This window comes from Dipodomys merriami, unplaced genomic scaffold (assembly GCF_024711535.1).
Source record: "Dipodomys merriami isolate MVZ:Mamm:240054 unplaced genomic scaffold, mDipMer1.0.p SCAF_64, whole genome shotgun sequence".
NCBI lineage: Eukaryota > Metazoa > Chordata > Mammalia > Rodentia > Heteromyidae > Dipodomys > Dipodomys merriami.
Window position 1 is genome coordinate 3,071,050 of NW_027206224.1, and position 25,707 is coordinate 3,096,756.

The 25,707-nt window shown below is 49.4% G+C and overlaps 2 protein-coding genes across 2 annotated transcripts in view; one reads left to right on the plus strand and one right to left on the minus strand.

The window, feature by feature from the left end:
• Positions 1-5,370, plus strand: part of LOC138815412 (V-type proton ATPase subunit d 1) — a 42,856-nt gene extending 37,486 nt beyond the window's left edge. Inside the window, exons 4-8 of the mRNA XM_070004791.1 lie at positions 478-557; positions 4,092-4,169; positions 4,294-4,470; positions 4,570-4,647; positions 4,751-5,370. Coding sequence (XP_069860892.1) covers positions 478-557; positions 4,092-4,169; positions 4,294-4,470; positions 4,570-4,647; positions 4,751-4,912 — 575 coding nt within the window. The 3' untranslated portion in view covers positions 4,913-5,370. The remainder of the gene's footprint in view (positions 1-477; positions 558-4,091; positions 4,170-4,293; positions 4,471-4,569; positions 4,648-4,750) is intronic.
• Positions 5,371-5,860: 490 nt separating this feature from the next.
• Positions 5,861-11,749, minus strand: LOC138815411 (11-beta-hydroxysteroid dehydrogenase type 2). The gene is made up of 5 exons (XM_070004790.1): positions 11,353-11,749; positions 7,516-7,728; positions 7,205-7,390; positions 6,959-7,096; positions 5,861-6,788 (listed from the first exon to the last, which is right to left on the minus strand). The coding sequence occupies exons 1-5, from the start codon at positions 11,615-11,617 to the stop codon at positions 6,373-6,375; spliced, it is 1,218 nt and encodes a 405-aa protein (XP_069860891.1). The 5' UTR covers positions 11,618-11,749; the 3' UTR covers positions 5,861-6,372.
• Positions 11,750-25,707: the final 13,958 nt, after the last annotated feature.

The window sequence follows — 25,707 nt, forward strand, 5'->3', positions numbered from 1 at the left end:
CATGCTTTGTCCAGCTGCCAGATTCATTCCTTGTCCCGAGGAAGAGAAGGAGGATTTTCCAAATGTTGGTGCCAGGCCTTCCTAGGGGAGGCAGAAAAGTGAGCATCAGGCCCCAAATCCACAGCTGCCCCTGGAGAAAGGAGAATCTCATGGCCTCTTATGCAAGCCTCTCTTTGGCATGGTCTAAACTTGGGTCTGCCCCAGTGGCGATTAGATCATGTTATGGCTGGCCGCCTCCTTTATAAATCAATTTTAGGAGCAAGGAGGCAGGAAAAGCTCAGGTCAGTGCTCATGGCCCCGAGCATTGCTTCTGCCACTTCCAAGGCAATATCTCAGGCTGGATAGCCCCCTCTCCATATCTAGCACAATGGTCCTTGTGACAGGAGTCCTCTATGCCCTGTAGAATGGTTGGACATCAGCAGGGTTTCTCGCCTAGGCCATTTGCCCAGCCCTGACACATGTATCTTTCCTCCTCAGCGGCTTTTTTCCAGGACTGCATCTCAGAGCAAGACCTTGATGAGATGAACATCGAGATCATCCGTAACACACTCTATAAGGTAGTGCCCTGCATGAATGGTGGGGAATGGCCTCTTGGTTGGTGGGATAGTGAATTTATGTTAAGTGCTGTGATAGGGCACAGCTGTGCCAGGCTGTTGTCCCTGGGGCTTATCCGTTCATTCGCTGGCTCTTGTGAGTGGTACAAGGCTGCATGGTACAGGTTATCCATCCCCCTGGTGCCTGCGGCAGGCTCAGATAAAATCAGCAGGAGTGGCTGGCACTCTACTGCTTGGCCTGTCAGAGCTGGCTCCTGGAGGGCCACTCCCTCAGCATTCTGGAAGGTCACAGGCTACCACCCAGGCTATAACCATTAGACCTACTGTACCTGGGATATTGCCAGCCAAGATAGGCACTTGCATTAAGGTAACTGCTCAGTTGTGGTTGGGGAGGGACCCAGCCAGGCATAGCTAGGTCATTATGAGCTTTTCAGGTTCCCAGGTCTGGAGCCAGTTTCTACGTCCCACTGTCTTCATCCTCTACCCACCTTCTGCTTCCTACTGGGCTGTGGCATAGACTGGCTGAACCATGGTGATAGAGGATTGGGCTTGAGACTCCTGGGTCAGCACTAACTAGGCCCAAAGAGATTAAGAGGATGGGACTATGGCTATAGGTGTGGTAGAGTGCCTACTAAGAAGCCCTAAGTTCAAATCCCAGTACCTCCAAAAGCCAGAGACCAATTAGGGATATTTGAGATAGACCAGACACTGCCTGCAGTTAGATACTGAGCTGTAGTGCCAAGATCTTCAATGAACTGTAGTCAGGAACACTGAGCAGCAGAGAACAGTCCTTGAAGAGGGGCTGAGGATGGTGCTAGCCAAAGAACATGCTGAGCTAACCCTGATAGCATCATTCTCCATAACAGAGTCGTCTCCTGCCCTGGTTCAAGCTGTCTGACATTTGGCTCAGCCTTGGTCCTAGCTCTCCAGTCTCTCTGCAGAGACCCGAGCCAGACTTTAGGGAGAGTTTAGTGATAAATGAAGAGTCTGCCTATAGATGGTGATGGTATAGACGGGCACAGAACATACAGAGGAAGAGCATGGTGCATGAACCAGATAGTGAGGAAGTTTGCTGAAAAACTACAGATTCCACATGGACACTTGGAAAGAAGTCCAGAGAAAGAGGCAGGTACAGGGTCAAGTCATCACCCCAAGCCTGGAATGCCAAGCCATACATTTGAACTTTATTCTGTGGTCAGGATGAGCCAGTGAAGGTTTCCAGCAGAGTAGAGTATGCTGAGAAAATCCTGCAGTGTAGGGGGCATATTAGCAGCAAGAAGGTCATTCTCAACTTCCATCCTTGACTATCCCAGAAACTAGTATGCACCATTGTATCCACTAGAAAAATGAGGAAACAAGACTTGGAGAAGCAAGGTGGTTGTCTAAAACTACACAGTAAGTCACTAACAGCACCAGAGACCACACTTGGCTTAGCCTGTTTCTCATGCACCTTGCTCACAGGGAGACAAGCCAACCTAGTCCCAGAGAGACAGAGAAAGAAAGTGTGTGCACAGATACACACATGTTCTCCATACTTTCTCTTTTTTTTTCTCTCCTAGTGCTCCCACCCAGCTGGCCCCTTGCCAGGCTCCCTGCCCTGAGACAGGTTAAGGGGTGTGGCTGTACCCCAACCTCATTCACACCCTCACTGGACCTGACTGGTTCTAGCTGGAGTCACTCACCAGTGTGTGCTGCCCAGGCACCAGCTAATAAACTCCAACCCAACACTATGGGCTCTGTGCCAGGGCCACCTGCCCATCAGGCAATTTCCCAGCCTGGTAGCCACAGATAGGAGATTAGGTGGACCCTCTGCAGCCTGGCAGGTGGGAACTGTAGGCAGCTGGTGCAGCAACCATGAGCTGGATGACTCCAGGGGACAGGTTGGGGTTGGGGAGGTGACCTTGGTACCTGGGTCTTGCCAGTTGCTTTAGCTGTTTTAGCCTCCAGAGGACAGTCTACGCCTATCCTTCCAGCCTTCCCAAATATGATCAGCTTTTCCAGAAACCAACACAACTGCCTAAGTCAATTGGGAAGTACAGAGTATGAGGCCTAAGACATGACTGGTTGCTTCCTCCACAGATAGGAACTACAGTCCTCATAGGGTAGACCTTGGAATTTCAGCATAGTCAGCTTTTCTGGTCACAGGAGACTTGACTCCTGGAGGGTTTGAAAGGACTATCATGCTATAGTCAGGGTTGGTCTGCTCCCAGGCCATCTGATTTCTGATTCTGTTTACTAGGCTTCACACTCCCCTTCCAGGCTTCTTTTTTTTTTTTTTGGTTGGTCGTGGGGCTTGATCTCTGGGCTTAGTCGCTGTCCCTCAGCTCTTCAGCTCAAGGCCAGTGCTCTACCACTTGAGTCACAATGCCACTTCTGGTTTTCTAGTGCTTTGTTGGAAATGAGTCTCACAGACTTTCCTGCCTGGGCTGGCTTTGAACTGTGATCCTCAGATCTCAGCCTCCTGAGTAGGTAGGATTACAGGCGTGAGCCACCAGCGATAAAGAAGCTCTTCCAGGCTTCTTTATCTCTGAACTCTCCTAGTTTTTTGGGTGTTTTTGTCACTCCAGTGGTCACCTTTCAGCTCTCCCCTGTGCCCAGTTTGTCTAGTGTTGCTGGTCAGGCTGGACCTGATCTCATGGATTCCTGGGTCTCATCTTTCTTGGAATAGCTGAACCTACAGGTGCAAGTCAGCTTAGTACATGCATCTTAGTGTACAAAACTTGTCATGCCTCCCAGGCTCCTCCAACAGCTTAGACGAATAGTCTCTGTTGATCCTTAGTCTTGCTTGATCATGCCACAGGTAGACCCTGAGGGGTTCTGAATGAAGGAAGTCCTTGCAAAAGAGCTCCCTATGGAGACCATGGAGAGGTGTAGCCTGGCTGGCTTTATGAGTGAGTGTTGAGAGGGATCTGAGGTCTGGGCTGATCTTTCCTTATGTCAAGCAGATCCAATTTGCTTGGGCAGGAAGTACTTGTTCCCACCAGCAGCCCGTGTGCCCAGCCGTTGCACTGTGAGGCTGACGTCCACACAGGCAATAACCATCCTTCAGCCGAAGCTGGGCTGACAATTTAGTTCCTGCTGTGTGATGGCTAGGGGCTACCTGTTCTGCAAGGTGGTGGGGTACAAGGAGGGCTGAGTAATCAGTCCAGGCCATCTTCATGAACTCTCAGGAGTAATTTTTCCTCGCTGACCCATGGACACCTGATTTTGAGGCCCAGGAACAGGAGGTTTGGGGAGATTAAGAGGAATGCAGAGCATCAGGAAGAAGACAGAACCTTTGTAAGGTGAAAGGGTGGAGGACATGTACCCGGAAGCAGACATTGGGTCAGAGACTGTTCTTTCATTCCTGGATAACAGCCAAGCATGGCTGATTAACTGAAATTGGTGGACGTTTTAGGTGCTTGGCCACAGAGGTGCACTGGCTCGTTTCTATACCATAAAAGAGGCTGAGGAGGGAAATGGGAAACTGTGATTTGGGGCCTAATAAGGCCCCCAGTTCCCTTTGTTTGCACTGAACAAGTTCCCTGCCCTGCACAGGCCTACCTAGAGTCCTTCTACAAGTTCTGCACCCTATTGGGCGGGACCACAGCTGATGCCATGTGCCCCATTCTAGAGGTGAGTGCCTGCCCACCTTCTTGCCTTTATAGTCTCCACTTCCTCTGGTCTGGGAGAAATTCTGCCAACTGACTACAACTTCTCCCGTCCTCCCTCTCTCCTTGCCTATGCACTGGCCCCACAGTTTGAAGCAGACCGCCGCGCCTTCATCATTACCATCAACTCCTTCGGCACAGAGTTGTCCAAGGAAGACCGTGCCAAGCTCTTCCCACACTGCGGGCGCCTCTACCCTGAGGGCTTGGCTCAGCTGGCTCGGGCAGATGACTATGAGCAGGTCAAGAATGTGGCTGATTATTACCCAGTGAGTACCCTGGCTGGCAAGATGGTGGGTGGGCATGTTGGCACTACGCACCTACCAGTACCACCCTCATGCTCATGCTTCCCATTGCTCCCTGGCCAGGAGTACAAGCTGCTTTTTGAGGGTGCAGGCAGCAACCCTGGAGACAAGACCCTGGAGGACCGGTTCTTTGAGCATGAGGTAAGCATGGGTTTTACAGGGCCTACCCAGCATAGGAAGGGTTGTGGCTTAGGCTTGACTTTGGGCAGGGCCATCTATATACCATGACTACCTCTGTCCACAGGTAAAGCTGAACAAGTTGGCCTTCCTGAACCAGTTCCACTTTGGTGTCTTTTATGCTTTTGTGAAGCTCAAGGAGCAGGAATGTCGCAACATTGTATGGATTGCTGAGTGCATAGCCCAGCGCCACCGCGCCAAGATCGACAACTATATTCCCATCTTCTAGCATCCTGACCTCACTCAAGTGCACGATGTGTATTTGTGTGTGCTGTGATGAAGCCCATGGCTCACCTGGTATGGGTGGGGGAGGGGGAGGCTCAGGAGGGTAGCACCTTGTCTTAGGGGCTGCCCAGGTTCTCTGACCCCCTCTGGGACTGCTTTTAAGCCTGAAAAGGGGCTATTGACCAGGAATGGACCAACACTCACCCCCCCTCCCCCTGAGAGTAATGAGTCCCCCTTCAGCCCTATGTTTACAGCCACTAACATGTCTCAGAAGCATGTGGTCACTGTCATGTATCTCCCTGATTTAGAATCCCTGGGAGTAGTGTGAGCTTCCTCCTCTGTCTGAGGGTCAGCCCAGAGTCATGGCCCATGGCAAAGATAGTATGTGTGTCCTTGGGATGTTGGATAGCTAGCTCTGCAACACCCTTAACTGTCACTGAAACAATAAAACTGCCCTCCCTACGCCACTGTCTGTTGCCTCATTTGGGCCCTAGTACCTATTCTAGACCCCTGGCTTTCCTCATGACCCTTACTGAGTCCACCCTACAAAGCCAGCAGCCTAGATTCTTCAGGGTCGGTGAATGCCTAGAGGATAGTCCCCCTTTGCTGGAGACACAGATGCAGAAATAGGCCTGGGAGCTGGTTCTCACTCTGGAGGGCTCCAGAGCTCCATCATTGTTTCACTGAGCCCTATAACCCCTGCAATCAGTGTCATTACCCACTTTTCCTGAGGAAAACCAGACCTAGAGATAAGTGATTTGCCTAAAGTCAGTGGAGGAGTAGGGGTGAGAACTGCAGTGGGCCAGGGGAGCCTCTCAGGCCCATGCCAGCCCAGGCCCCATGCTGAGCCCCAGGAGCTCTCAGGCGGTTCCCAACCTCTGCCACACAGCCACACCCTGTCACCCAGGCAACCAAGCAGTCACCTCTTCCAAACACTGCATCTCCCCCACTCTAGGAGAAATAAAAATTTGTCTTTATTTAAAATGTAGCAAGTAGGGTATGCAGCTTCCCTGTGGCTTGAGGGGGGTGGTGGGGGGTCCTAATTCTTGAACCAGTCAAGAGGCAGTGGGATTTACCCTGGAATTGCAGCACTGAGGCATAGGTGCCAAGAAACAATCCTGAGGAGGTCCCCAACCCACCCAGTCACCCCTTAGTTTGCAGAGGCACTGCTGTAGGGTCCTGTCAAAGGCTACAGCTAAAGTCATGTACTATCCTTCCCATCCAGCTGGGTTTTCCATGCTGCAGGGAGGAGCACTGATCCTGGAAGGTTCATGTGGACTCACGAAGCAGTGGAGAGACCAAGGCTATCTGGGAAACCTTAGCTTCCTAGGCCTGGACCAGGCGTTGGCAGTTAGGGGCTGGGTTTCTTTATAAGAGGCTCTAGGGCAGACTTGGGGTTCATAACGGCCAGGAGAGAGCCAAGGGCTCCCGTACTGGAGCAGCTAAGCCATTTGTGCACATAGCTCACCGGGCCACCATTGGGGAAGGGTCTAAGTTTGGGTTTGTTTCCCGGGATATATCCTGGGCAGGGATAGGGCCTGGCTGGCCAGGCCGCAGTGCTCGGGGCAGGCAGTGACTGATGAAGTAGGCCTGTAGGAAGCGGCGACGTAGGCCTTCAGGCAGGTAGTAGTGGATGAAATACATGAGCCCCACGCCACGGCCTGGGTAATAGCGGCGACGTGGCCGAGCTGCCAACAGGGCATCAGTGATGGCATCTATAACTGGGCTGAGGTCGGGCAGTGCCATTTGAAGTGAATGAAGGAACTGCCCATGCAAGTGCTCGATGTAGTCTTCACCATAGGCCTGCAGCAGCTCTCTAGGCATGTTGGCCAGCAGCAGTTGCTTCCGCTTCTCCCAGTGATTCACATTTGTCACTGACTCTGGGAAAGGGGTGGGAAGGTCAAAGGACAGTCACCGGGGGAGCCAAAGACCTCTCACTGAGGCTAACCCAAAGCTAGGTCTGCCCCCTCAGACCTTCCCCTATCTGTAAGACCATGCACACCCCTCCTTTCCCAGCCCCAGGTATTCCCCACTCCTGACCTTGACTCACCTGTCTTGAAGCATCCAGGCTGGATGACACTGACCTTGATCCCCCAGGGAAGTAGTTCACAGCTGAATGTGTCCATAAGCAGAGCTATGGCTGCCTTGGAAGTTCCATAGGCTGCCAAGCATGGATATGGCATGTCTCCTAAAGATAGAATAGGAGATGAGGCAACTGGGCCTTGGGAGGGGCTTGCCCTCCCTCACCCTGCAAAGGCTCCTTTCCTGCCCTGCTCCAGAGGGGAAGTACACTCACCTGCTGGACTGCCCATGGTCACAATTCGACCCCTCGAGCAGCGCAGAAGCGGCAAGAGGCCCTTGGTTAGCTCAAGTGCACCAAAGAAGTTCACCTCCATGCAATTGCGGAACGTGGCCACAGGAGATAGCTCCACATCTGCCACTACATCATTGAGGCCAGCATTGTTGACCAGGCCCCACAGGCCTAAGGGCACAGAGACAGAGGAAAGCCTCCGATCAGCCTAGCAGCAAATCTGCAATCCTTGCTGACCCAGCCTTTATCCTGCCCAGCCATGCATTCCCTCCCATAGTGGAGATGTGCTCACTGACCAGTGCTGGCAGTATGAGCCTTGGTGAACTCTAGCACACGGCTAATGTCTGCTGGCTTCGTCAGGTCCATCTGTAGCAGTTTTAGGCGTGGGGAACAGCAGGCACGCAGCTCTAGGGCACCAGAGCTATTCAAATCCAATACAGTGGCCAGCACTGTGAAGCCCATGGCATCCAGCTTCTTGGCTGTCTCCTTGCCAAAACCAGTGTCACAACCTGGCCAGGGCAGAGAAACCAGTAAACTCCCACTGTCGCCCAGACTAGCCCAAGACAACAAAAGAATCAGGGTATAGGTGGGATCCAGGTTCCTAGGCACTTATACCAGCAGCAGTCAACAGCCCTCCCTTCTTCCCTATAGACACTTCTGACAGGCTTTGCCCTTCTGATTGAGCCCTAAACACAAATTATGACAACTATCATCTCCTTGACTGCCCATAATTACCCCATCCAACATGGCTCCTGATTCTCATTTCACAGAAGAAATAGAGACCTCGTCCATATTGCTTCCTGAATCTATCCTTTACCTAAGCAGGCAGAGGGAGTTTTCAGAAATGATAAGATCACTGTGCACTGGTGGCTCACGCCTGCTATCCTCGATACTCAGGAGGCTGAGATCTGAAGATCAAGGTTCAAAGCCAGCCTGGGCAGGAAAAGTCTCTGTGACTCTTATCTCCAGCAAACTATTCGAAAGGCTGGAAGTGGAGCTGTGGCTCAAGTGGTAGAGTGCTAAGCCTTGAGCAAAACAGCTCAGAGACAGTGCTCAGGCCCTGGGTTTAAGTCTCAGGACTGGCATCAAAAACAAAACCAAGCTGGGCGCGGTCAAAGCCAGCCCGGGCAGGAAAGTCTGTGAGACTCTTATCTCCAATAAACCACTTGAAAACCAGAAGTGGGGCTGTGGCTCAAGTGGTAGAGTGCTCACCTTGAGCTGAAGAGCGCAGGGACAGCGCCCAAGCCTAGAGTTCAAGCCCCACAACCGACAAAAAAAAAAAAAAAAAAAAAAAAGCCAACAATATCACTTTGCTTCTGAAAACTTTCCCGAGGCTCCCCACTGTCCTAAGGACCTTGCCAGCCTCACAATGCAGCCTAAACTCTGGTGCTCTCGAACTTGAGTGCCCATTCCCTTCCCAGATTCATTCCCTCTACTATTATTATTCCAGGCTGTAGGCAAGCTACAGGCCCATCCCCATCTCATCCCTGCCCCACCCCCCTGGAATTCCAATCAGTGACAACAGGAAGGTATTTTCTGAATCCCAGGCCACTTGCTCACAGGACAAGGACCACAGTGGTACAAAAAACAGACCTGCATTTGAATCCCCCATAACTATTGAATGTGACCTGAGGTCAGTTACTACTCTTGGAGGCTTAATTTCTTGTCCTTGGTATGCAGAGATAAGAACCACCAGGCAGAGCCAGTGTGGGGGTCCCAAGCACTGATAAGCCCCTGCTTCCTTGATAGTTTCCATTCTGATTCTGGCTCCGTGGGTGGCCAGTGAAGGGAGGAGGAGGGCCAGCAAGGGAGGAGGCTCTGTGGAGCTCTCTAGCCCTGGGGTCCTGCTGAGCAGAAAAGCTGCAAAGCAGCTCTGCTTCCCCACTGCTGGATGATCAGTACCCCTCCTCATCTCAGTCCCGCCTCCTCTGCTGAGGCAAGAACAAAGCTGGGCAGGGGGCTGCGAACTGGGCTTTGTGCAGCTGGGGGCCCGCAGGGTCTGTGCTGAGGGGTCCTTCCCAGGCAACTCTGGCTGGGGGAGGGGAGTATGTGCGCACAAATGCAAGCACTTTGCCTCCCAGAGCAGACAGGCCCTCCACAGGAAAACAGACCTCCCAGAGCCTGAGCTCTGGGGCTCTAATACAGTCGTGCACATTTTATATACCCTCTTACTTACCTGCACACGCTTAGATACCTGCACATACCTCCAACCTGCCCAGATGTTCACGCATAAAGTTGAACCCTGCCACTTACAGGCATACAGATGTGCACATGCATGCACACAAGGTAACCAGTCACACGACATGGCCCAACCCCCAACCGTATGGCTGAGCTTGAGGAATAGGCTTGGCAGGCAGTTCTCAGGAGCATTTTCAGGTTAGGGTGGGTAGCAGCTCTGGCAGGTACAAGACTGCCCTTGGCAGGTGGGGTAGGAGCTAGTCACTTAAAATTGTTACAGCCGAGTGGTGATGAGGAAAACTCCAGAGTTTGCAGGAATTGTCAAGTTAGGAGACCACTGCTACTGCTTTCAAAGGGATGGGATGGGCAGTTCTGTTCCCAATCCCAAACCTTCAGCTTTGCAACTGAAGTTGGAAGGAGCCCGGGTCATGAAAGCATCCATCCTCTCTCCCTGGTTCAAGGCTGAAGTGACACCAGCAGTTCAATGATCTGAGGTGAGAGCTCAGGAAGAGTCATGAGTACTTGAGATGGTTTTGTAGGATCAGCTCACAAATTAGAAGGCGGGAGAGGATCTGTCCTGTTTCTGGGGGCAAAACCCAAGCCTAGATCCTGCTTCACACCAGATCCAAGATCCTAAGGATCTGGTGGCTTTCTTTCCTCAAATCTCTAAAACTGGAGTTCCTTTAGGCTTCATACTTACCCTGAACTTGAATCTCTACATTTAACCCAAGTCTTGCTCCAGCGCCATCCTCTGTACTAAAATCCAAAGCCCTTGTGCCACCCCCCTTCCCCACAGGACACGTTTGACTTTGTACCTGACATTTAAGACCCCTCCCAAGAAAACCTCACTTCCCACCACACACTGGCAGCTAGATTGGCCATTAACTGTCTTTTACCCAAACCATGATTATTCCTGCCTTAAGCCGTTGTCCTACACCCTTTTCGTGATCTAAGACACCTCTCCTCTACCTGTCTCCCAAGGCCCAGTTCTAGGACCTCCTCCTGAATTCACCTCATCTGATCATGGCTATCACCCCCATAACGGACCAAGGTCTCTGAGAAGTCAGCTTGCTGATTGTCCCCAGCCTAGGTCAAAAGGGGCAAAACCCAAAGAACCGGGTCCAAAGTAGTGGTGGTTGAGAGAGAAACTAGACCACCCCTCCCCCCATGCAGCAGACCGGTGCCCCTTATCCTTTCTCCCCCTCCTCACTTCCTGCTGGGTGTGCAGCCCCCCCTTCCCTTCCCTTGCTCTGATGACAGATTTATTCCCTGTTCCAGACAAAGAGAACTCAGCCAGGCAGCTCGAAGCACCTGAGTCAGATCTCCAAGACTGCTTTCCTGGGCATTAAGGACCAGGCACTTCGGGGATGAGATGCTGGGTGCAGACAACTGAATATGCTATTTGTTTAGAGGTGGCCGGACCTGAGAAGCAGCTGAATGCCCAGCTGCCCCTCATAGTGGCCTCAAGAGTTTCTAAACTCCAAGAATTCTGGCCAATTGGATGCAGGGACCTCACTACTTAAGCTCTTTCCTTGGCCATTGAATAGGAGCTGCAGTGTCCCACATGGGGATATCAGACCGTCCAAGGGATGACTGTTTTCCCTTCCCGGGGTCTTCTCAAGTCCCTCAGAGCACTTGTCCCCTGCTCCACTCCCGCTCTTTTGGGGGAGGGAGCAGAGCATGCACCCTCAAACTCCAGGAGGATCCCTTTTCTCTACCGCCAAGTTTCCTTTGGGCACCTTGCCACTCTCCACCTCACTTTCCCTCCAACACTTTGCACAGCGGCAGGTAGTTAACCGGACTTGGGGAGATGCCCAGCGCTGGCTACTTGGCTCGCTCCCCTGCGCCCAGGGGAGGGGACTCTCACTTCTGCGCCGGGGAGCCCGTCGGGGCCGTTCCCTCTAGGTGTGCGGTCCCGCCCTCGAGCCTGGAATCCCCACGCTCTGCGCACTCACCGGTGATGAGCACCGCGCGAGTGGCCACCGGTAGGCGAGGCGGGCGCGCCAGGCGGGACAACGTGATCCAGCCAGCCGCAGCCAGCACGGCGAGTGCGGCCGGCGGGGGCAGCAGGCGCTGGCACAGCCAGTCGAGCGCGGCCAACAGCGCCAGCGCCGCCAGCAACGGGCGGCCCAGACGCAGGTCTGCGCGCAGCAGCTGCAGCAGCGCGCGGGCCGCCACGAGCAGCCAGGCGCCGCCCGACGGCCAAGACCAGCGCTCCATGGCGGCGGGGCCGGGCTGGGCCGGGGCGGGGCGGGGCGGAGGCTGGGATGAGGATGAAGAGAGTGACTGAGAGGGGTGGGGGACGCGGGGTGCAGGGGGACACCAGCCTGGGGCGGGAGGGATACTCGCTTTCTCCGCGGGCCCTCCGACCCAGCTTATAAAGAGCCCCGGGGGCGGGGCCGGGGCGGGGCCGGGGCGGGGGCAGGGGTGGGGCTTTCCTGCACGTCTCTCCCGGCACCCCCCGCCGGGCAGGTGCCCCCTCCCCCCCAGCCCTGCCCCCTCGGCCAGATCCGCTTTCGAAGAAGCCGGAACAAAGTCCCAAGTTGCTGGGTGAGGCGGAGTTGTTCGCGGCGGGCTGCGCTGGGGAAAGGGCCGGCGGACCCAAGCCCGTGCGCCCTGCATCCGTTCACTCCTGCGCCCCATCCACGCCCCCTGTTCCCCTCCTGGCCCCTGAGCTACTTCGCCCAGGTGAGCACATCCTGCTCGTACCTGCTCAGGACACCTAAAAACATGCGCAACGTCCATCCACATCGATGGTATTGTTGTGAAGGAACCCCGTGCCTCGGAACCAGCCTGCCATCGCCTGCCTGCCGCCAGCCACACCCGCACCCACACGCGGTGCACGGCTGAGGGTCCCTGGTGTACGTGTCCTAACGCGCACTCACAGCTGAGCAGCTCTGAGCCCCAAAATTTTAATAGGACAGGGGTTGGGGGAGCAGAATGACTACCCAGGGTCTTCAGAATTCAACCTCTCCTCCCTCCCTTCTCTCCAGGGCCCAGCACTGGGATATGCAACCCCACCTCAATAGGTTGTCAGAGGAAGTTTCTAGATCTTTCTTTACCTTTGTCTTTCCCCTTCATCCTCCACCCTGAGCCAAATTAATAGCAGCATCTGGGGCGTTCCTGAAGACAGCCTCTAGGCCAGGGTGGTCTGCTGTGTTCTGCTCCCCTGAATCCTCAGGGGATAAAATAAGTGGTGTGTGGGTGCGTTTCCCTCCATATGTGTATGAAGGTCCTTGTTTGTGTGTGGCCAGACACCCCCGTGTCTGGCACCTTGTGCCTAGCAGGCATGCCAGGGCTGTGCCAGGGACCGGGAGTTGGTGCCAGTACCTGAGTGCCAGGCCCTATGGAGAGAAGAGTAGGTGTAATTCATGGCAGTGGAAATCCTTGCTCCCAATGAGCCTAGCCAGTGCTGCATCCCTGCCCTCTCTAGCTCCTGAAAGGTCACGGACTCCTTGTCACACAGCTCCCAGCTTAGTGCCTCTCTCCTATGCCCAGATTTCGATAGGTTTTTACTCCAAAGCCATCTCAGCCACCCAGGCATAGGCTTCTGATGGGCCACAGAGATCTCAGGGAGGGGGCTTCAAAGCCAGACCCACTTAAGGAGAGAACCCATCTCCACCCAGAGCCTCTCTTGTGCCTCCATCTGTCGAAGTATGGATGGCAGGCCAGCCCTGGCCTGGGAGGCAAGATTTGCCCAGGTGTGTGTGTGCCTGACCTTGGATACTTGACCTTGTGTGCCTGTATACACTCTTAGGTTATGGGGCTCATGGCTTATCTGTGCCACTTGGTTATATAATTCCCTATACTATCTCCCTGGGATGCATGTACATACTTGTGTGTATTCTGTGTGTTTCTGGTAACTCTGGGTCATCCTGACTCTGGAAATTCAAGCAAACATTCCCCCCACCCCCACCCCAACCCACTCTTGTTGCCCTGAACCACAGTACCCTTTGCCTGGCTTCCTGCTTTAACTGTGGGGCTTACATTGGTTGGGCCCCTCAGATCTATCTACCCCATCAAGAGTCTGGAATGGACTGGGAATGTGGTTTAGTGGTAGAGTGCTTGCCGTGCATGCAGTAAGCCCTGGGTTCTATTCCTCAGTACCACATAAACAGAAAAAAAAAACAAACCTGGAAGTGGTGCTGTGGCTAAAGTGGTAGAGTGCTAGCCTTGAGCAAAAGAAGCTCAGGGACAGAGCCCAGGCCCTGAGTTCAAGCCCCAGAACTAGCCAAAAAAAAAAAAAATCTAGCTGTAGAATTTCCAGTCTCAGCCCATTTAAGGACTTCTCCTCCTTATGGTGGGGGAAGGGGAGAGAAGGGGAAGGAATCTAAGGAACCCTCAAGGTCAAAGCCACACAGACAGTACCTTACTTGCCAGAGCAAGAGTGGTAAGAAATGGAGTAGGGGAGTGGAGGCAGAAAAGCAAGGTGAAGAAATTGAGAAGCAAGATCCTATCCTGGCCTTGTGACGAACCCTGAAGGATCTTGACTCATCAGGAAGTCCATAATGATGAGGTAGAAGGAATTGCCTTTGGTTGTTGAGTATAGATTAGCTTAGATAGGAAAGTGGATATTTCCAACTCAGCTTTTGAGACACTGACACATTTGGGTGAAACTGTTTATCTTGTAAGATTTGGGTCTTGGTGAAATTGGATTCTCTGCCATATTATTCTCATGTATCCCATTTCCTAGGCTAGGTGGCCCATTCCATCTGGATCTGTGTTCCAGCCCCCTGTGGCCACCCTTAGTCAGGTGGAAGTACTCTAAAAGTGAAAGGTGTTTCAGGTAGTCATATTGGGAGTGGCTGGCCCAGCCCTTTCTGAGGCTTAGTGCCAGGCTGCACCTGCCTAGGGGCAGAGAACCAGCCTTTGCCAGAAGCAGGAATCTAGGCTGGTAGGGCCTCCAGGGAAGAGGAGGAAAGGGGAGCAGAGGGCAGGCGCCCTAACAGAGTCTGGAAAAGTAGAGGAATGAAGGACAACCAGAAGGGGCAGAGCCCCATTGTTAACCCCAAACCCTCAGCCAGCAGCCTCCATTAGTCCTTTGTCCCACCTCCCCATCCACCTTCGTCAAAAACCTGGTTACTCAAACTCTTAGCATGCCCCAGGCCCTGGAGGAGCAAGGGTCTGGAGCAAGGGTCTGTTCTGTTCTAGTGGACTCAAGCAACTCACTGGTACCATCTGCTGGCCTTTTGAGGGAGTGCAGTTGTGAAGGCCAGCAACTTGCTGGAGTCTTTAGGGAAAAGGCTAGGCGGTGGGCAGGAATGGGGGGATGGTCAGTCTCCAAGGGCTCCTGACTATACTGGGTTCCTGGAGCCAGGAACTCACTTATCACCATTTCCTCCCTCTGTGATCCAGCTCAGAGGCAGTTAAATTTGTGTGCTACTCATGCTCACTCCCCCTGACACAATGACAAAGAAGTCCTCTTCCTGTCAATGATCAGTCATTTCATCTGTATTCTAGACTTTATCCTACTCCATCCTCAAAGATAGCATTTGTGTGTGCATGTGTGTGTGTATGTGTGTGTGTATGCATGCACACACACACGCACACACAAGTGACTAGGGCTTGAACTCAGGGCCTTTGTCCTCGACTTTTTTGTACTAGCCTGGGGCTCTACCACTTGGGCTACACACCTTCTCTTCCAGCTTTTTGCTGGTTAACTCAAGATAAGTGCCATATGGACTTTTGTGCCTAGGCTTGCTTCAAAACTTCGATTTTCAGATCTTAGCCTCCTGAGTGAGTGGTTTGGGTTTACAGGTAAAAGGTAGCTTTGTTTTTTTTGGGGGGGGGTTAAACTGACTTCCTATTGGAAGTCCTGTGTATGGATTGCACGTAGAGCAATAAACCACTGGCCACTTCCTAGCAGCGACACTTAGGCTTTGGCCTCTCCTACTGATAACCTCATCCTACATCCCTTTCCTCAGGCATTGTTCTTGTACTCTCTCCCCCATTTTTAGCCTAACGTTGTCTATAGCTGCCATAACTACTTTAGCCTCTCCCACTTCAGCCCAGGGACCAAGTCTCCATCCTGACCTCACCAGATGTAACCAGTAAATACTTCCTAGTCCTTAAATCCCACAGACCCATGGTCTTCCTTCAGCGTGGCTTCTTTATAGCCTCTTACTGGCATCTTGCCTACCTCGAGCCCTGTCTCCCTTTGGTGGATGTGAAGCCAGTGTGGCTGGGTTTCCTCCTACCTCTCCAGCCTCTTTCATGAGCTTGTCTTCCTCTTGGGTGAGCCTCTTGCTGTGAGGGCCTCATGTCCTGTTCACCCCTCCACCTCCCCCCCAATGAGCTCATCTTCCTACTCACATGTTGATGACGCCCACACTCCGTACTCCCCAGCCAAGGCCTCCTTCTTGATTCTAGTCCCACTCTTCCAGCTGCCCTGGATGCCTCCCTTGGACACACACACATAGGCTCCTTGCATACAACATGTCCAAAGCTGGTCTCATCATCTTCCCAAGTCCTGGCAGCCACCTCCTTCCCACCACATCCTCAACTTTCATTGTATGCACTGGCCTCGTGCTTTGTGCCAAGCCTGGGTTGGGTGCAGGAGGCCCCACAATAGCCCTTTATAGTGGGTCTCATTATCACTGTTTTTCATTCAAGGGAAAGGAGACTTCTTGAGGCTAAGAAAACCTCTCAGGTCTCAAATTCAAGTACACTTGGATCGGCCTCAACATTCAAACTCGAATGTACCTGATCCCAAAGTCTGTGCTCCCGGAGAGTGTGTTAGTCAGAGCTGTTTGTAACATGGAATCTCTTATATTGGATTCCAAGGGCAAAGGAGAACTTGGGACACTTCTTAGCAAAGGAGACTCATGTCCCATTTGGCCAGGAAATGGATTTGGCGGAGGTGGGAAGGATGGAGGTTGAGAGTCTTGTCACTGCATCTAATAATGGCCAGGAACAAAGGTCTTACTTAGACAGAATGAGATATCCTTGGACATGTAAGGGCTAAGGCCAAAGGCAGCTGGATGCCCACAGGCTCAAGCACATCCCAGATGTGGAAGGTGAAATCGCTGATGTTTCAGAGGTATCCTATCTAGGCTGAGTTGTGGAGTGAGGGGCAGTAAGATTCAGGAAGGCAGGAGCATCATTTGGGTTTTCAAATTCTGTCTGGCACCCTCCGCTGAGTTATTTTATTGTCTCTAGTACTGGAGGCAGATGCTTGGGAATTAGGATCCTAGGAGGTGGGAAACAGAATTTTGTAGACGGTTCAAAGTCAGCCCCAGGGGACAAGCAAGCCCCAGCTGAGAGCACTTAGGAAGGGAGAGTGTTTGGCTGTCTTTGAGATCCCTCTTGGATCCTCCAGTGTGATTTTGAGTTATTAATAACCCTCTTTTACATTTATTGTGTGTTTCTGCATGCCAGTCCTGGTGCTCAGCTTGCTTGCACTTTATTTTATTTACTATCTTCGTCTCATCTCTCCGAAGCAGGTACTATCATTAGCCCTTTCCTAGACCTAAGGAAAGAAGTTTAGAAAAGTTAAAATGCCACACCCTGGATCACAGGCTCTCCAAACTCTGAGACCACACTGCCCCAGCCCTTCAGCCTAGGAGGTTGGTATTATTCAGTGGGCAATAGCCCAGGTTAAAGACTTATTAATTTTTTTTTTGCTTCTGGAGAAGAAACATGTCTCCCAAAGGCAGAATTAAGGCAACTTGATTGTTAAAAGTAATTGCAAAACTTGCTTCTTTACAGCTTCATTGTCCCTGATTCAGGCCTTTTCTTGGCAGAACAACTGCAAAAGATACAAAAATTAGTTGCTGTTGGCCGGCTGGTGTAATTTATTTGCATATACATAATTCAGCCCCACCCCTGGTGGCTAATACTCCCCTGGGGTAGCACAGGCTGTCTTCTGATTGCTGGTAGGGAGGCCTGTGTATGTTGTTTTTTTAAATAAACTGAAACCAGATGGAAGGGGCTTTGTTCACAGCCTTGCCTCCAATTTTCTCCAGCAAATTCCTTGAAAAGGCAACCACCTATGAGTGGTCCCTGTTCTCTGTGGAGGTCCCTTACCACTGGTATGCAAATAGTGAGTGGGTTTGTTTTGTTCTAAATGTGAAAACCCAAGGCTGGCGGTGGGGGGGGGGGGAGAGGGAGAGAGTTTTGTGGCTTGAAAGGCTTTTCAGAATATGGGGTCATCTCCTGATGGAGCCCCAATCGGAGGTCTAAGTTTACACTTTGTGTCCTCTTTCTTTTTGGCTCTCTCATGAGTTAGGGGTAGGCTAAGAGTGGGGGACTTGGGGTAGACATGAATCAGAATCACCTGTGCTAATCACTTGGTTAAAAATATGAATGCCAGCTAGTGGTAGTGCTTACCTAGCATGCATGAAGCCCTGGGTTCAATTCCTCAGTACCACATAAACAGAAAAAGCCAGAAGTGGTACTGTGGCTCAAATGGTAGAGCAAAAGAAGCTCATGGACAGTGCCTAAGTCCTGAGTTCAAGCCCCAGGACTGGCAAAAATAAAAAATAAAGAAGCACACCAGACCCCCCCCCATATATGTCCTATTCATTGCATTATGTTATTTTAGTCAGGAGTTAGCTAATCTCCACCAACCTCTACCCTCCCAAAAGGGCCAAATCCACTCTGGCTTCCATCATGGCAAGATCAGACAGTCAGGGTAGTTATGGAAAAAAAATTTTGGGGGGTCCTGTCATGGGGCCTGAACTCTGGGCCTGGGCACTGTCCCTCAGCTCTTCAGCTCAAGGCTAGTGCTCTACCACTTGAGCCACAGTGCCATTTCCGGCTTTTTTCTTTATGTGGTGCTGAGGAATCGAACCCAGGGCCTCGGGCATGCAAGGCAAGCGCTCTACCACTGAGCCACCTTCCCAGCCCCTGGAAATATTTTTAACTGACAGCCTTTGGGGCTTTATAATACCCCTAGAGCTCTCATCAAACCATTTCTTGAAGCTGGGTGACAGTGCCTCATGCCTGTAATCCTAGCTACTCAGAAGGCTGACATCTGAGGATGGATGTTTGAAGCCAGCCCAGGCTGTTAACTAGCAAAAAGCTGGAAGTGGAGCTGTGGGTCAAATGACAGAGCACCAGCCTTAAGCAAAAAAAGCTTAGGGACAGTGCCCTGACCCTGAGTTCAAGCCCCAGGCAAAAGACAATAAAATACATTCCTTGTTCAGAGAGAAGAGGCAAGTATAACCACTGGTCCCTGAACATTTTTTTTTTTTAAACATGAATTGGGCATTATTCCTCACCAACCAGAATCCAGCCATCAGGCAGCAGGAGAAAGCAGGCCTTTCCCAACACTAACCTACAGTCCCAGCTCAGAGCACTAGATTTTCAGCTTTTTCTGTTAATTATGATGGGTTATCTAAGGTCTTGAGATATGAATACTCAAAACAAATTCCTCTGGAAGCAGGACTGAGAAAGCTCTCAGCAGAGATTTTGCTCAAAAGCATTTGAGGAAAAAATTTCAGGTGTCTCAGCTCTGCACAATTTTGGAAATAAAGAGACAGCAGCCAACAGCTTTGCATGCAGGCTCCATTCCCCACAGAAATGAGCAAGCAAAATGAAGAATTGCAGGCTGAAAGGAAATCCCCCTCTCAGGAGCCCTGCAAGGTTGAAGGTCACTGTCAGAGCCAGGCTGGCATAAACTTGGAAATCATTAGCAGCCCAGGGATTTCTCTCTCTCTCTCCCTCCCCCTTTCTGCATCTTAGATAACACATATGGTAAATACAAGCCTTCAGTTTTCCAAGAAACATAAAATTAAAATAAAAAAAAAAACAGAGGAGAGAAAAAGCCTTAAAAAATCTTTAGTTCCCAGAATTTCCCACACAACCAGGGTTTTTATTTCATGTGCCTTTGAGGAAGACAATCCTCAGCAACTCTTTCTCATAAGGTGCTGATTTTAAACACCTTGTTTCCCAACTAGAGACAAATAGAATTAAGTTTTATTTGCGTCCTAAAAAGAGTTTTAGAAGGATGACATTGTGTTCCAAGCAGAGTGGTTAGCCAACAATAAGAGAGATTTGCCAGTACCTTCTCACAAGGAAGCTGAGGGAATACTTTAAATACCAAACAAGGTTACTTCTTGCTTAAAGCACAAAGTTAGTCGTAAAAACCACTGAACAGGAAAAAATTAATGAGAGGAAAATGTCTTGAATGTAGCAAACTGGAAGAAAAAAAAAACAAAAAGCTGGGCATGGTAGTTCACACCTATAGTCCTAGTTTCTCAGGAGACTAAGATCTGAGGATCAAAATGTAAAGCCAACTCTGGGCAGAAAACTTCATGAGACTCTTATTTCCAATTAACCAACAAAATTCTTGCAGTGGCTCAAGTGGTAAAGCAACAACATTGAGGGAAAAAGCTAAGGGAGAGCGTGACCCCAATACTGGTACACTCACACACTCACACACACACCAAGCTATGTGGGTAATGATGATAATATAAAGCCAGGTTTATTTTTATTTTATTTTTTCCAGTTTGTGATTGAATCTGGCCCCTGCTATATGCTAAGCAAATGCTTGCCACTGAACATCCCAAATCCAGAAAAGTCCATTTTTGTTTCTTTGTTTTTGTTTTGGTCTGAGACTAGGACTTGAACTCAGTATCTGACATTCACTCATTAGCCAATGAGAGTACCAGCCTGAGCCATGTCTCCTACCATTGCTTTTTTAAAAATTTACTTACAGGGCTTGAACTCAGTACCTTGCTCTTGCTCAGCTTGCGTGCTCATAGTTGGTGCTCTATCACTTGAGCCACACCTCCAGCCAGGCTTCTGGACAGTCACTTAGAGAAAGAGTCACACAGACTTTCTTATCAGAGCTGAATTTCAATAATGATCCTGGAGGTCTCATCTTTCTGAGGAGCAAGGATTACAGAAGTAAACCATCAGCACTATGTGCAATCAAATCAGCTTTTTTTTTTTTTTTTTGGGTCCGGTCATGGGACCTGAACTCTGGGCCTGGGTGCTGTCCCTCACGCTCTACCACTTGAGCCATAGCGCCAGTTCTGGCTTTTTTCTTTTTGCTTATGTGGTGCTGGGGAATCGAACTCAAGGCAAGCGCTCTACCACTGAGTCACCTTCCCAGCCCTCAAATCAGCTTTTATACAAAAATAATCTCCCCAAAAAGTAAATAACTGATTTTCTCGATAGATCCCATCAATTCCTCCTACACCTTTTTTTTAAAAAAAACTTTACAAAAAGCTTCTCAGAAGAATCTGTAGCATTATTCATTCGTTTCTTCCTCTATTCCTTGTGCATTTATTGACTGCTTACTGTGTTCCTGGCTCAGTTAGGGAAACAATGGGCTAGCAAGACAAGCATTATTCTTCCTGTCTGATCCCTCTCTGACTAAGGAAACAGGCCTTAATCAGATTATTACACAAGGAAGGAGCCACTGACAAGCAACCAGAAAGCAGAGTCCCAAGGTCCTATGGGTATGAGGACCTCTCCTAGGGGGATGGAGTAGCATAAGTTTTCCCAGAGGATGTGATGTTCCAGGTGGTCTGAGAATCAATTACAGGGCAAGTTCTGATGGCCCAGGCCCAAATGGATAAGCTGGCTGGTTCAGGAATTTTATCTGACCATTTCCTAGGCAAGCTTGCCTGGGATGGAAGGAACTGAGTCTTTCTAGGAAAGGAGGGAAAGTCAGTGAGGTCTCAGAGGTCATTGGGAATTAGGGAGCAGACAAAGTTTTGGAGACTGATGGCTTTGTTTCTAATTTCTTAGTTTATTGAGAGGTAAGAGTTATAAGCAGGAGGTAAAATAGTCTAGTCTAGCTCTTCCTCTTCCCCCTGCCTGTCCCCCTCCTGGTCCTCCTCCCTTCTCCCTCCCTCTTCCTCTCTTTCTCCCCCTTTCCCTCCTTCTCTTCCTTCTGCAGTCTGTGAGAATAGACTGATGGGGTAGGGACAGGAACAGGAGCTCTACTCTGTTTCCCCAGTGATAGCAGAGAGGCAAATCAGGAGTTCAGGGTGCTGCCAGAGGGGTAAAGATGCTGGTGATAGGGCAAACCAGATGGATGGGCTGAATCATCCGTGGTCCATTGGAGAGGGTGTTGTGACCCAGATGAAGAAGGCCAGGAGAGTAAGAGCTCTGGATGGCCACCTCCCATAAAGGCTAATTTGCTATTTAAACTTAATTGCATGTGTTGATGAAATGATCAGCATCATTTCCTGGTAGAATGACATGGAAAGATCTAGATTATACACACCAGTGACTACAACCCATTGAACATTCTCTGTGTGCTTTATCAGCATGATCAATTGTCACAGCCTGATACAGTAGCTGTTAGTAGCTTCATTTTACATAAGAGCAAACAGAGACTTAGAAAGGTTAAGAGATTTTCCCAGGGTCTCCAGCTGGTGACTGGCAGAGCTAGGGCTGAAACAGGTGACTACTGATCTGTAGTAAGACAGGGCTCCAGGAAGAGTTCCAGGAAGCCTGAGAGCCCAAGGCTCTGATTAAGGACCTACTGTTGGCTCAGAGCCAGGCTAGGATGAGCCTTCCCTACCCTGCCAGCCTAGGAGTTCCCTGACACTTCCCAGGAGTCAAGTAAGCCAGTCTTCTCATTTGCATGTGTTCTAGCTGTAAAGATACTATTCAGATCATAAACACACAAAAACACAGTTGGCCTTTTTTCCCAATGGCTTGGGTTCTTTTACTCTGGACAGACCTGGCCTATGGGTCAGAGGTAACAGCTTTGGACAGGCACATAGCCCTGAGGGGCTGACATGTCCCAGAAAAAAAAAAGGCTAATTTTCATAGAAACTGGCTCTGTAGTATGTGTGTGTGTGTGTGTGTGTGTGTGTGTGTGTGTGTGTGTGTGTGTGTGTGTGTGTGTGTGTGCATGTGTGTGTGCAAGCATGTGGGGAAAGACTCCCAGTAAAGGGTAACCTATGGGAAAAGGCCTAAGGTTAAAGCAAATGCTACTGGGTCCAGAAGTTGCATTTATCACAGAGAACAGGGATAAGTAGCTAGGATTTTAGGCTTGAGCCACCATCACCTGGGTTGATTCTCATTTCAAGTGAAGAGGACCACTTATACAAAAATATGTAATTGTTCTATGTATTGTGTTTACCCTTATTTGAAATCCATTGTATTTCTTATCACTGCTTTAACAAATAATCAAAACTCCAATAGTTTTTAGCTTTAATTTCTTTGTGCCAGTACTGGGCTGAACTGAGGGCCTCAGGCTCTCACTTACCTTTGTTGTTGTTGTTGTTGTTTGGTGGCTAATTGGAGATAAGAGTCTCATGAACTTTTCTACCCAGACTGGTTTTATTTTTATTTATTTATTCTCCAATCATGGGGCTGTCCCTAAGCTGTTTAGCTCAAAGCTAGTGCTCTACCACTTTAGCCACAGTGCCACTTCCAGCCTTTTCTGTTTATGTGGTGCTGAGGAATTGAACCAAGGTCTTCATGCATGCTAGGCAAGCATTCTACCACTAAGCCACATTCCCAGCCCCCAGACTGGTTTTAAATCTCAGTCTTCAGATATCAGCCTCTCAAGAAGTTAGGATTACAGGTGTGAGCCATCAGAACCAAGCATGAGTGGTTTGAAACAGTACATATTTGTTATTCCCCAGTTTTGGAGGTAAGAAGGTTTGCAATGTGTCTCACTGGGCTAAAAGCAAGGTGATAACAGGCTGATTCTTTCCAGAGGCTTTAGGGGAGAAACTATTTCCTTGACTTTCCTAACTGTAGAAACTGTCTGCTTTCCTTGGCTCATAGCTCTTTCTTCTATCTTCAAAGCAGGCAGTGTAGTATCCTTAAATCTTTCTGACATCCATTTCCATCATCACCTGTCCTTTTTCTAATCTGGCTCTCCTGCCTTTTCCTTTAGGGGCTCTTGTGATTCTCTTAAGCCCATGCAGACAATCTGGGATAATCTCCCCCAATGAGATTGTTAACTTGATCTCATCTGCAAAATCCTTTTCAATCTGTAACAAATTAACCAGCTCTATGGATTAAGACTTGAACATCTTTGGATGGGATGTTATTAGGGCATGGACATTTTTGGAAGTGAGGTTATTTAGACTTCCATTTGCAGAAGGAAAGAAAGAAGGGAGGAAGGAAGGAAGGAAGGAAGGAAGGAAGGAAAGAAGGAAGGAAGGAAGGGAGGGAGGGAGGGAGAAACGGAGGGAGAAATGAAGGGAGAAAGAGAGGGAGGGAGGGAAGAAAGGAAAGCAAAGAAAAGAAGCTTACAGCTTAGAGAATTATGGACTCGAAGTAGGAAGGCTGATTGATATTAAGACCAGACAGAAAACTGCCACATGCTCAGCCAGGAAGATTCTGGTGGGGTGTAGGGAAGAACACATTTCAGAAGACAGTTTGTCTTGGAACTAGTTGTGTTAGGTAGGAAAGAGCTAAGCGTAGAGAGGAGATGATGGATTGATGGTGATGTCTTTTAGAGGTCCCAAAGGGAGGAGTAGATTTATGGCAAAGATAAAGAAGGCAGGCAGAGTTTATCCTAGGAAGAAAAGGAACAAGGAACATTCTCAGTTTCCCAATTTATAGTTTCTAAGACCTTGATGTCCAAGACAAAAAGACATTTTGAGAGATCTCACAAATAAAAAAGAAGAATCTCACAACGTAGAAGTATTCCAAGGATTTCTTTTTCATAAAATAGGATAAAATAGGGAGAAATAGGAGAGAAACAATTATTGCTTCCAACAGGGGAAATGGGATGAAGATACTAAATAGTGGTTCTCATCAGGGGTCTTTAGACTTTCTAAGCTAAGGGACTATATATAATCATGTATTCTGGCAATCCCTAGACTTTAGAGACAATAGGTTTAGAGTGGGTCACCTGTCAGCTTATTTTTATTTACTTGCTTATTTAAGCAAATGGAAGCCTGAATAACATTCCCTCCAAAAATGCCCTAAACATAAAATGTAGCTAAAATTGGTCTTACTATTTTTTAAAATGGTAATGTGGTCTTAACTTACCTAAAACACAGGGACACTAGGTGTGAGTTTCCAAACTTCTATTTAGTTGTCTATTTCTTGACCTATTCACAGTTTGCAGCTTCTTAACACCTTAAAGGAGGCACACTCGCACATTTTCTCTACAACTCCCTAGTCTGTTATTTAATTATACTTTTGTGTATGCGTGTGCCGGTATCCAGGCCTGAACTCAGTACCTCAAACTCAGAGCCTTAGCCTCTTGCTCAGCTTGCTTGTTCACTTTTGGTGTTCTACCACTTGAGCCACCACTCCAGCCCAATTCATTACTTTTTTTTTTGTAGTGGCTTTGAATTGGGCCCTTGAGCTTGCTAGGCATGTACTATCTCATTTGATCCAGGCCTCCAACCAATTTTGCTTTGTTATTCGAATAGGATAGCTGATATGACAGATGTACAGCTTTTTCCTTGAAAGGAGTTTCTTACCATTTTTTTTTTTGTGATCATCCAAATCTCAGCCTGGTAAATAGTAAGGCACAAGCATGCACCACCCAGTCCAGCTTCTGTTAATGTATTTAATATGTTAAAGGAGAAAGTGATAGGAGGAGAGCTTGTAAGTAAGATTTATTTTTTCAGTTTTTACTTCCCGGTTCTTATTTCTGAGTCTGCTTGTTTAATATTAATTATTTTTAACTTTCCTGTCACTTCATTTATCTATCTTACCTTATAGGCATGTGTTACATCTAAAACATCCTAGGAACATGCAGGAGAGGTACTGTGGAGGCAGGAAGGTCTAGAAGCCTCTGACTCTTAGATCTCTCTCCTTTCTGTGGGCATGCATGTGCCCATCCTCCACTTTGATTTCTAGGTTACCATCTGTTTGACCCTAAGTTCTCCATTTCCAGATAAGAACTGCGGGCTCATCCGGTGTCTCTGAAGCCAGAGTAACATTGATATGTATTCCACAGCAAGTTTGTTTTTTAATCAGTCCTGAAAGCAAGAATTTAAATTATAGAGCAGTTTAGCCACTTGCATAAAGGGTCCACAGCCGGCACATGACAGAGCAGAAAGAGTTATGTTGGCTTTTGTTGCATGCATGTAACTTACACACTTAGAGATAAGGATGTTTCCAGTCTCTATCTCCCTATTTTGAGCAGCCAGCCAGCTTATCATCTGAGGGGCTTGGAGATATGGAGAAAATAATAGCAGACAACAAAGGCTCTTCCTATCTTTTGAGAAAGTCTCAGAGGAGGATCCATCCTGAGTGCCTCCAAGAGAAGGAGAAAGGGAAATTTTAAGGAATCCAACTAAGCAAGCACATCCCCCAAAGAAGGAGAGGAAGGAAAGCCATCAGGCTCTGATGTCTGTCCCCTGACAGTCCTGAATGGGGCTCACAGAGTCCAAATCCAAAAATCCTTACAGACTGGGACGATGATT

What these genes read in the sequence shown, in the direction of transcription:
- LOC138815411 (XM_070004790.1), bottom strand. Translation starts at nt 11,617, where the DNA reads ATGGAGCGCTGGTCTTGGCCGTCGGGCGGCGCCTGGCTGCTCGTGGCG. An exon ending in TCGCGCGGTGCTCATCACCG is followed by an intron (nt 7,729 to 11,352) that starts GTGAGTGCGCAG and finishes TGCCCTGGCCAG; the next exon opens with GTTGTGACACTGGTTTTGGC. An exon ending in GACCATGGGCAGTCCAGCAG is followed by an intron (nt 7,097 to 7,204) that starts GTGAGTGTACTT and finishes TTCTATCTTTAG; the next exon opens with GAGACATGCCATATCCATGC.